At 38.7% G+C, this 11,898-nt stretch overlaps 1 protein-coding gene across 1 annotated transcript; it reads right to left on the bottom strand.

Moving 5' to 3' along the window:
• Positions 1-3,326: 3,326 nt before the first annotated feature.
• Positions 3,327-3,731, bottom strand: LOC131640532 (uncharacterized). The gene has a single exon (XM_058910932.1). The coding sequence runs from the start codon at positions 3,729-3,731 to the stop codon at positions 3,327-3,329; it is 405 nt and encodes a 134-aa protein (XP_058766915.1).
• Positions 3,732-11,898: the final 8,167 nt, after the last annotated feature.

Here is an 11,898-nt window from a genome sequence, read left to right as displayed (position 1 = left end):
TTGGTGCAGATGCAACTTTTGTCTTCAGACTTGAAGTGCTTTGAGCGTGATACCATCACAGCTTCAAAGCTTCTACTTCTGACTGCCATCTTCTGATGCTTTCCAGTTCATGTTCTGATTTTGCAGGACCATCTTCTGATGTCTTGCCAGACCATGTTCTGATGAAGCCATCCAGAACTTCTGGGTCAGTGCTTCTGAACACTGATTTGTGCAAACTCTTTTATACTTTTCCTGAAATGGAAAACGTAAAGGATTAGAGTACCACATTCTCTTATACAAAATTCATACATAATGTTATCATCAAAACTAAAAATATTGATCAGAACATTTCTTGTTCTAACAATCTCCCCCTTTTTGATGATGACAAAAACATACAGAATTGATATGAATTTGTATCCAGAATATCAGATGAACAAAGACAATACACAGATATAGCATAAAGCATATAATTCAGAGTGTGTGAATATGTCTCCCCTTGAGATTAACAATCTCCCCCTGAAATTAATACTAGAAAAGTTTATAAATAAAAGACTTCCCTGAGTATTTTTCCATTTCAGTTGAGACTTTCACGTTGAACTTTGAACTTCAGAATATTCAGAGCTTCCATTGGACACCTTCAGAGCTTTGAATTTCTCTTTGTGATCACTTGTATTAGAGCTCTATATCTCCAGTCTTCTATGTATCTGAGCTATCAGATCTTAAGACTTCTTGTATCAGAGCTTTAGGTTTAACAAAGCAATACTTGCTTCTGATCTTGAAGCTTCAGAATTGCTTTTCCCCATGTATTTGCTTCTCCTATTGAGCTTGTCCAGAATATCACATTCCTGCAAAAACTATTAAAGACAGAAAACTTACCAATAATTGTTAGGAATATTGAGACTTAAGCCCAGTAGCTGATATTATAAATCAATTCAATTATCACGTTTCTCCTCCTTTTTGTCATAACATCAAAAAGTATAAAAGATTCAGATGAAAGACACACAGAGTGAAGAAAGAAAGATATTTCATTGATAATCAGAAGAGAGAATACAAAGCAAATTTAGCAAACAGATGCAAAAACAAAGAAAAACCAACTAAGACACAAGACAGACTATGACTGGCTAAACTTAGAAGCTAAGGTGGCCAAAAGGTTCTTAATCTCAGAAGTGTCTTCAGCTTGCTTCTTGGATGTTTCTTCTTGGTTCTTCATCCAAGTTCTGAACTCCGCATTGGTGTCATCTTGCTTGTCCAGATGACTAGCCAAAGTAGCCTGATTCTGTTGGAGTTCCTTCAGAGTGTTCAGCAGAACAAAGGTAGAAGGACCAGCAGAAGACGCATTAAAGCTATTATCCAGAACAGGATGAGCAGCATCAGCTTCAACTATTTGAACATCTTCTTGATTTTCCTCAGCATGAATTTCTTCACCAAAATGCTCTCTAAACACTGGAATCTCAACTTCTGGAGGATACTCAACTTGAGGATACACCAAGTCAGGATGAGCTTCTAAAGGATTCTCTCTGAACCAGTTGAATAGCAGCTGAAAATCTCCAGTCAGAACTTTGTATGGATGTGGCTTCCAAACAACCAAAGCCAAATAGTTATCAACTTCCATCTCATCAACGAAAAACTTCTCTTCTAGAGGCTTCCATTCAGTGATAGGATGGTAGTAGATTCCAGGAATGTACTCCAAGAAGAGTCCAGCAGGACTAGGAACATCAGTAAGCAATCTTTCTGGAGATCCAGAAATTCAACCTGTACCTCATCAAAGAAAGTTGTCCAAAGCTTTCCAGCAGCTACATGATCCAACTTGGAGTCATGAGCAACCTTCAGAACTTCTAAACCTGTCCTGACCTTGTTATTTAATGAATCGAAACATGCATCAACAGAAGATTTTGGAGGGTTTGTTCTAGGAGGTGAGATTTGAGTGTTTGGATTTAGAGATGAGATTGGTTTTTCTGGGTGAAAGAAAGTATAGAGTTGAGGTTCTCTATCAAGCACAAAAGATGTGTTTGAAGAGGATGGTTGGAGAGAGAATTCAGCTTCATTGTTTAAGTCTAAGACTACGACAATGGGGTCAAAAGATGGTTTGTTTTTAGGTTTATAGGAGAGCATGAGGCGCTTGAAGGAATCAAAAAATGAAGATTCTGGTGAGGAGAGGTTGAAGAACACAGCAGTGTCAACAGGTTCATAGTTAGAATGTGGAGGAGGTTGAGAAGTGGAAATTATGGCGTGAGGAGGAATAATAGTGTTTAGAGGTGTTGGGTCAAGAATTTGTTCAGAAGCAGGAGGTTCAGAATCAAGAATAGGCTATTTGCCTTTAGACTTGGGTGAAGAAGGAGGGTTAGAGATATTTGTGGTTGGAGGAGGAGTGGCTTTTTCTGGTGAAAATTTAGGTGGAGCTTCTGTTGATACATTATTTGAAATTAAAACAGGGGCAGAACCAGGTTCAGAAATAACGATACCTGAAGATTTTTCTTCTTCTGAGGCCTGGCAAGTCCTTCTCCAATAGTCTCCCTCTTCTTCTCCTTCTGCTTCTCTTCCTTCCTTGTTTCCTTCTGTTCTTCCTTCTTCTTTTCCTTCTTCTTTTCCTTCTTCTCTTCCTTCATTTCTTCTTTCTTGTCTTCTTTCTTTTCTTCTCTCTTCTCTTTCTTATCTTTCCTTCTTTCAGGTTGGTCTAACTTTATTTTCGTCCTTCTTTCTTTCTCTGCTTCTGGAGCTTGATCAACTGTAGTGGCAAGCTTTTGCTTGCTTATCCATATAGGATCATATTCAGAGCCTTCCTCCTTACACATAGCTATGTAGCGGACAACAACATCTGGATGTTCATTTCTGAAGAACAACTCAAAGTCATCCAGAGTGGGAGCTTTTCTAGTCAAAACTTCAGTGTCCACTCTGGGAGTAGCACCAATGGTCTGAATTAAGCACATCTTCTTTAGAGTGTTAGCATTCATAGTGCTTCCACTTGTTGCAAAGATATCCTTGATAATTCCAGCTTTCTCCAGATCCTCAACAATCTTGGTTTGAACCAGAAGATCTGTAATGATTCTTCCAAAAGGAATAATGTTTCTCTTGTACTTAGGATTCTTCAATCTGGCTTCTTCTCTAGATTCTTTCACATGATTCCGCATGTGATTGAAAATGATGAAAGGAAGATCCACCTTTTCTTGTTTACCAATACAATACAGAATGTATTGTTGGTCCTTGTTAACATAGTTTGGAGAAACAGTTGCCTTTTTATGATAGATGCAATCCAGAATAATCTTAGCCCATATTCTGTAAGGAGACTTCAGTTCCTTGATTTCTGTAGATTCTTTTCCAGACTTGAAGATTTCTGCATACACATCATCCTAATTTGCTCTTCCTATAACTGCTCCAGAAACACCTTCAACAGTTTCCAAACCAAGCAGTTTTCTTAACAGATTCTCAGTAATGGAGAACAATTCGCCATGAACGATAGAAAGAATAGCTTTAGGCATGACTGTTGCATGAACCCAAAATTCTTTGACCAAATCTGGATAAACTGGTCCAGACAAACCATAGAAGAATGCTTGCCATCGTTGAAAAATCATGTCATCCGTCCGATGAATGTCATGTGCATCCAAGTTATCAAAATCAACCATCATTTCACAGATAACTTCTAACTCATCCAAAGGAATCAAACAAGTCTTCTGTGGAACAAGTTGTTGTTGCTGTTGATCTTGATTTTGTTGTTGAGAAGACGAACCAATTTGTTGCTTAGATGAAGAAGCCATTGAAGCACAATTGAGATTTTTGGGTTTCTTAACTTTAGGGTTTTTGAAAAGAGAGAAAAAGAGGCGGAAATGCATAAACGAAGAGATGATGAATGCGTGAAAAGAGGGAAAAAGAATATGAGATGTGTTTAAATAGCCACAGACGCGAAACAAAATGCAATGAAATTCTGAATGTGAACAGTTACAGAATGCAGAGAATCAATCACATTTAATGCTGAATGACGTCAATGGAGAAAGCGTGAGACTTGAAAAGATTTGCACAGTTACCTAGGGCGACGTCTCATCAACTGCACGCATGCTTGTCCCTTCAGAATGAACACGTGGTCATCATTTGGAATAGCTGGTGACAGCTGTTTTGATCTAACAGAAGTTCTGGATCATACTTAGACATATGAAACGTTAGAAATAACAGAATCAGAGTATCTAAATGATCAAACATAACCAGAACATTTGATAAGAAAATGAATAAGCATTTCAAATCTAATCCATATATCAGATCTTCTCACACCTTCATTCTGGGCATAAATCCATACTGATGTTCTTCAGAATGAACTTAAACCTATCTTCAGCAAGGGGTTTTGTAAAGATATCAGCCCACTGATGTTTTGTATCCACAAAAGTTTAAAGAAAGAACACCCTTCTGAACATAATCCCTGATGAAGTGATATTTAATCTCAATATGTTTAGCTTTGGAATGTAAAATAGGATTCTTAGATAAACAAATAGCAAAAGTATTATCACAGAATATAGGAATGTTACTCTCATATATCTGATAGTCTTCTAGATGACTTTTCATCCAGAGCATCTGTGTACTACATCCAGCAGCAGCAACATATTCTGCTTCTGTAGTAGAGAGTGCAATGGTAGCTTGCTTCTTGCTGTACCAGGAGATCAGGTGACTACCCAGAAACTGACAGCTTCCAGAAGTACTTTTCCTTTCAACTCTATCTCCAGCGTAATCAGCATCACAATATCCTACTAAGTTGTATTCTTTAGATCTTCTGTAGACTAAACCAACGTTAGTAGTACCTTTCAGATATCTAAGAATTCTCTTAACAACAGTTAAGTGAGACTCTCTAGGATCTGATTGGAATCTAGCACACAAGTATACACTAAATAAAATATCAGGTCTAGAGGCAGTTAGATATAGAAAAGATCCTATCATACCTCTGTAGATCTTCTGATCTACCTTCTTGATTACCTCATCCTTACCTAATACACATGTTGGATGCATTGGAGTCTTTGCTTCTTTGATTTTAGATAAGTTGAACTTCTTCAGAAGCTCTTTGACATACTTGGTCTGATGAACATAAGTTCCATTCAGAAGTTTGATTGATCTGAATGCCTAGGAAGTACTTTAGTTCTCCCACCATGCTCATCTCAAATTCTGCCTGCATAGACTTAGCAAACTCCTTTCCAAGTGTAGCATTAGATGTTCCAAATATAATATCATCAACATAAATTTGGCAAATTAAAATATCCTTTTTAAAGGTTTTACAGAAGAGAGTTGTGTCTACTTTTCCTCTAGTGAAACCATTATCCAGAAGGAAAAAACTTAATCTTTCATACCAAGCTCTAGGAGCTTGCTTCAAACAGTATAATGATTTCTTAAGTTTGAAAACATGCTCTAGAGACTTAGAGTCTTCAAAACCAGGAGTTTGGTGGACATATACTTCTTCATCTATATAACCATTTAAAAAGGCACTCTTAACATCCATCTGATACAGAGTGATGTTATTCTGAGTGGCAAATGAAATTAATAAACGAATAAATTCTAACCTGGCTGTCATACCCCAAAATTTGCCCACCATGATTCCATACAAAACTCATCCAAGTATCAAAAGCTCAAGACTTAGTTGGATGCACACTCTCCTAAACAAACAACCCACAACTAGGGTTTTGCTTCTCTCAAAGTAAAATCAGGTTCTGACACCTCAAGTGGACCTCATGGCCTTTCACCTGCCTCAAAGGATCCTCATGCCAAGTTTCAAGCTCTGACTCACAAGTTTGACCAGTCAACTACTCAAATGGACAACAGTCGACTAGTTTGACCTAAAGGTCAACTATGGTCAAAGTACAATCAAAACTCCTAATTTTTGGTCAAAATCAATATTTTGAAGTCACATTCATCATTTGATCAAGGTTTGATCATGATTCATCAAGGAGAGCTCAGAAATCATCAAAAGTCCAAGTTTCTAATTTAGGGATTCTAGGAAAAAGTCAACCCAACTTTGACTGATCATATCTCTCTCATACTTTATCATAAATTTCCCAACCAAAGCTCATTCTCAAGGAAATTCAATTCTCTACAACTTTGATGTTGGGCCCAAGGTCAAGAAATGCTTCCGCCTATGAGATATAAGTCAAAACATTATAGGTCCTTCTAAGAAGCTCGCAAAAAGTTGTTTTTTGTCAGGAGTCATATCTTCAAGATAAAATTCTCAAATGCAAAAAAGGTTCCAAAGTGGCTTGTAGATTACATCTTGGGATTTCCAAAAAGTCCTAGATCATCCCCATATGACAAATATTGAATGAGTTATGGCTTGCACAAGTTGGTCGATTTTGAGGAAATGCATGAAAACCTAAGTGAGGAATTTTGTACTTTTTGATAATGGGCCTATAATTTTGAGATTCCCACATGATTATTAAGCTTGCAAGAGGCCCATATCTATTTCTCATTTATTTTATGATTTTATTTCATTTAGTTTTGAAATTATTCAAAATTAAATCAAAGAAAATTATAATTTAATAGAAAAAAGATTGCATGATTAAATTTCCCAATATTTTGATTTTATTCCAATCAATCTTAAGGGCACTAAACACGTGATAATAATGGCACAAAAATAGAATTGGAATTTAAAACAAGAAAGATTCTATACAAAATTGAATAAAATCTTTTTGAATCTTTCTTCTACCAATCAAGCCATATTCTAACCCTAAAAGGATCCCTTATATATACTTGAGACATTCAGAAGCAGAGGGACGAAATTGAAAACCCTAGCCTCCCACACACATTCAAAAACTTCAAAGGTTTCAAAAGTTAGGACAAGCAAAAACTATACCATACAGCCACTTCCAGTCCAAGCCAATCGCTCAAAGCTCTTCCTAAGGCACCAAGGGGTAAGTTGAGATCGAAGGTGGAGGCTCATAACAGCGAATACAAGCATCTCGTGAACATCTTTGAAGCCATGATAGAATCATTAGTATGAAGCTTTAACGTGTGGAAGGAGGTACACCATTCTTATGGCTCCAAGCATGCGTTGCATCGTATCCATGGATGCAAACGTTTTTGGACAAAAATAATGCCATCGTTGGACTCAAGAGGGTCGATTTAGGTGACCTGGGTGTTATTAGATTCATGTTTAACGTGATTTTTAGTGTTTGTGTTTTCCAGCAATATCCATGAAGAATCCGCAGGAAATTCCAAAGCAAATTCCATAAAAAAATTCCGCAGGAAAAAGGTTGAAGATGATGAACAGTGGAGGGGACTTTTTGACTCACACGCGTGGCTTTTTCATGATTATCCATTGGCCAGTCAAAGATTCACGTTCCTCTCTCCAGCTTTCATTGGCTCACGCGTGAACAGACGGGGCCCACACTTGACTTTTGTTTTGAATTTCCATTTGAATTATGTTTCACATATATTATTTGAATTGTATACAATAAATGATTAAACCTGCAGCGCACATGGCAAGGGAGAAGGAAATGCAACCACTGAAGCGTGGGTTCGAACCCAGTCCACGTTAATTTATTTTTAACTATTTTTTAGTGTCCCTTGTTCTCAGATCCTATGCGGAGGGCTAACGCACATCCACGGTACACTCTCGGTCGTCAGCCAACAGATCCCCTGCGAAATCTGATCTGAAGGGCCAGGAAGCTCATGCCTATGATACATCTTCAGGAGGCGCCCACATAGGATCCGAAGCTAAGTTTTCCAATTTTTTAATTACATAATTCCCTTTTCTAAAAACTATTTCTTTTATTAACTATTGATTAATTATTTTTCTAAAAAATCATATTAACTAATAATAATGTTTTATTGTGGTAATTATCATTTTTAATCGAACGCCCGATTTTTTTTAATAATTGCATCAATAATTGTTTCAATCAATTAGTTAATTAGGATTTAACCCGATAATTAATTAAAGTTCTGATAAATAGTTCATTCCCGCACTAATCCAATTTTCCGTTCTCGTTTTTTCAGGTTTATCAAAAACTTCGACGTTGGTCCGAGTTGTTATTTATTTAAATATCTTTTGGAATGTAATAGTTAAATAGGATTTTAATTTCCGTCTTTACTTTCCGCATACCCCCTACAGGTGTTTATTGTAAATCCCCCATCCCTAAACTTGTAATAGCGTAGGTCTTTACTTTCCGTACTTTAATTCCTGCACAATATTTATTGCGTGGTTAGTAAATTAGGGAGTGGCAAGACTAAAAACAACCGTTAGATCGCTAACTCAAAGATAAATATCTGAACATAACACACATAATTGCTACACACACTCACCTTTAGGGTTCCCCCTTTTGGTTGCCTTCTCGATCAAATATTCAAGTCCCTCGAAGCGTCGGGATACCTTAGCACCTGCTGCCTACGATTCGAAATCATCATTGTCCCTTCGGAATGAAAGATCATAGTCCCTTCGAGTTGTCTACGATAAATGATCTTGTCCCTCGAGTTGCCTTCGATTAAATGATGATAGTCCCTTCAAACGCTAAGGTATCCCTACAAGTTTCCTTTATGACTATTCACATCTCATAGGACTTCCTACCCTCTTTATGGTATGGATAGTCTTTATGACGATTCGATGACCCTTCGATGACCCGCACATCCAATGTATAGGACTACCTACCCTCAAATGGTATGGATAGTACTATCGCATAAGTAAAGACTTAAAGAACAAGAAAGACTTAAACTTAGGGTAGGTGCTTCTAATTGCTTGCTACATTCAAACTCAAATTACTTTTCACACCCTTTTTCAAATCAATTCAAAAAGGCTACGCTTATTTACAAGCTAAAGTCCTTAAACAAAAATTTTTCTATTCACACACGACACTTTTCAAACAATTCAAACAAACAAGTGAGCTAAGTAATTAAGAGCCCATGGATAACCATGGATACAAAGGATGCTTACACCTTCCCTTTGTATAACTTACCCCCCAAACTCAATCTCTTTCAAAAAAGGTTTTTTTTCCTATTCTTTTAGCCTTTCTATAAATTTGATAAAATAAAAGTCGGTGGCGACTCTTGCTATCCGCACAATTCAAAAAGTCAGTTCTCCCACCGTATTACATTGGCCACTGGTGCAAAGGTTTCTGTATAGTCAATGCCTTCTTGCTGACTATAGCCCTGAGCAACCAGTCTGGCTTCGTTTCTGATGACTTCACCTTTCTCACTCAGCTTGTTTCTGAAGACCTACTTAGTTCTAATGATATTAAATCCTTTAGGTCTTGGAACCAGATCCCAAACATCATTCCTTGTAAACTTATTTAGCTCTTCTTGCATGACAATTATCCAGTCAGCATCTTCCAGAGCTTGATCAACAGAAGTTCGCTCAATCAAAGACCGAATGAGGCGCAGACCTTGCTCTTACATTCCTCTTTGACCAGTGGCCTCCCCAATTGGTCAAGCTTCGTGATCGGAGGAAGGCCCCGCACGAAATCCCGAAGGACAACAAAATCTTTCCGCCCATCCGCATCCAAACTACCGATCCTGGTAATATACTGGTCGGTGCCATAAGCAAAATGGTCCTGCGACCAGAAGAACCTAAACCTTGGCTTCCTCGTAGTCACATGCTCCCCTATGTCATTAAGGACCGAACGGTCATTCACGTCCAAAGTCGGCTCCCAAGAAAAGACAGAGTCTCAGGCTTCCCTCAACTGAGGACGAATGAGGAAGAAACACGTTTTGTAATTTTTTAGAGAATCGGAGTACGACTTGAACAGCTTTTTCGATTGCTTTAGGGACACCCAGCTAAACCGACCACTGACAACTTTCTGTTGCACACAAAAACAATAAAAAATTAACGAAGTGGTCGCTGCGATCTTCAGAAAGGAGTAGGTCGTCTCAAATGTCCGGAGGAAAGCGATCGCGTTCAGATGAAGCTGGCTAGGCGCTAATTCCAGATGGTTGAACACAGAAGTCTGAAAGTCAGTGAAAGGCACCTGGAAACCCATCTCCCGAAAAACCACCTCATACATAGGTATGTGATCGGGAATATAGACGTCGCACACCTGGTCGTCCGAGCCAGGGACAAAAACGGTCCAACCATTCCTATTCACGTCCCCCTTCGGGTCCACATACCCCCCGATAGCCAAATAGATATCTGAGAGGTCCTCGACAAAGTAACTCTCTGACTCAATCACCTCATCAAGCACCCAGGAATCCGGAGGTATCCCACATTGAACCGGCATCGTAGCCGACGACGAACCCAAAGTTGAAGGATGTCCTTGATCGACCATAATCACCTGAAAAGCAGGGGAGAAAATTGAATTCGGCAGCACAATCAAATTCATCCTTCCACCACTATTCAAGTAAAAGGGCACATAAACGATCAAAGGACGGAGAATCCCCGACCATGGCCCTCCTTGAAGAGTCCGTATTCAACGAAATACCGCTCAAACTCACCCGAGCTATACATGCATATAGCCCCTAGGGCAATAATTCCAGAATATAATCTAAAAACGCATTAAGGAAAATGCAACAACAAAATGCACGTAAAACGCGAAACCCCTAAAATTTGAAGCGAAAAACTAGATCCACAATGAAGAACTTGCGATTCGCAACCGTCAACGATGAAGAAGCCAACCTTCTCCACCGTCAACCACCAACAAGCTATGAAGCTCACATCTAAGTTATGATAAATCCTACCCTAACCACCTTCTATCTATCTCTAAACAATCAACAAAAAATACGAAAAGCAGAAGGAAGTAAAGGTAGGAACTTACGATTAAGATTCTGATGAAAACAAAAACTGAAGCTGCTGAAACGCCATGGCGAAGGAGGCGGTAAGCAACGGCAAAGGAAATGCATAGGAAATAGGCGTGAAAAGTTCAAAACGAGAGATGATTTGAAGCACTTATAGGCGCCCAAAATGTCGCATGTACCGCGCGTGACTCCTGTAAGTGGGAGAGTCATCAATAACCCTAGGAACCTACGGCTAGCCTAGCCATCATTGCACATTAAATACGACACGTACCACAAATGGCTGGCTCCCAAACACCACACCTCCAGGCTCTCGACCAACCGTCCCTCTCCCCGTGCCTTCTTGTTCCGAATGGAGACACCAGGTACTCTTTCCCCGACAAAGCTCCCTTGCCCGATTTCCTTTAAGTCGTTACTTCCACGACCGGAAGCAGCGACTTTGGGGGATCCTGTTCCGGACTGGCCCAATTATCCAAATTGGCCAAATCTACTCTTTGGCCCAATGCGTTATAGCCCAAACACGCGATAGCCTTTCTGGACACGTTTCGGGCAATAGCAAGCTAGAACTGAGCATGTTGAAGCTTCGTGCTCGGCAACAGCTGTTGCACCCCAAAATTTGCCCATCTAATTTTATTCTTAATTGGCTTACATATCTCATTCATTTGTATTTTAGGTCATCTAACGCGTCATGCATCATTCATTATTGAAATAGGCATAGGATCAAGGATTTGAAAAGCTTAGGGTTTCATATCCAGTTTGGGGTGAGTATGACAATTAAATTCTGATCGTTGTGGCGTTTCAAGCAAAGGAAGCGTGAGGCCTTTATGCTGAGTATGAGAGTTTGAATTCGAAGAGATATAGGGTGGATTTGCACTCAAAGATTGGATCGAGGTTCTCTAATGCATGCTAAAAAGGAAGATTCATTCATTTCGGTTTGCTTAAAATGTAATCTACAAGATCACTAAGTTCATCATATTCATCGATTCAAGTTTCATTATTTCCTTGCGCCATTGGTTTACAAAAAAGACTTGGAATTCATTTAAAAGTTCGTCCGAGAACATATCACTCATTATTTCATTCACTCAATTATGAACCGAAAGCCATCTCGATCAATACACGTCACAGTTGTTTCATGTTGTTTCCTTTTAGAAAATTGAAGCGCAAATGGAAAGAACTTTCATTAAGATCAATGTTTATCTCAAAAAGTCAATTATACATTCATAAAGGTCCCTACCAAAAATT

This window comes from Vicia villosa, unplaced genomic scaffold (genome assembly GCF_029867415.1).
Source record: "Vicia villosa cultivar HV-30 ecotype Madison, WI unplaced genomic scaffold, Vvil1.0 ctg.003184F_1_1, whole genome shotgun sequence".
Taxonomy (NCBI): domain Eukaryota; kingdom Viridiplantae; phylum Streptophyta; class Magnoliopsida; order Fabales; family Fabaceae; genus Vicia; species Vicia villosa.
This window is presented reverse-complemented; position numbering and strand designations above follow the sequence as displayed.

Bases quoted from the DNA above. Each gene is read 5' to 3' on its own strand.
- LOC131640532 (XM_058910932.1), bottom strand. From the start codon at position 3,731: ATGGCTTCTTCATCTAAGCAACAAATTGGTTCGTCTTCTCAACAACAA.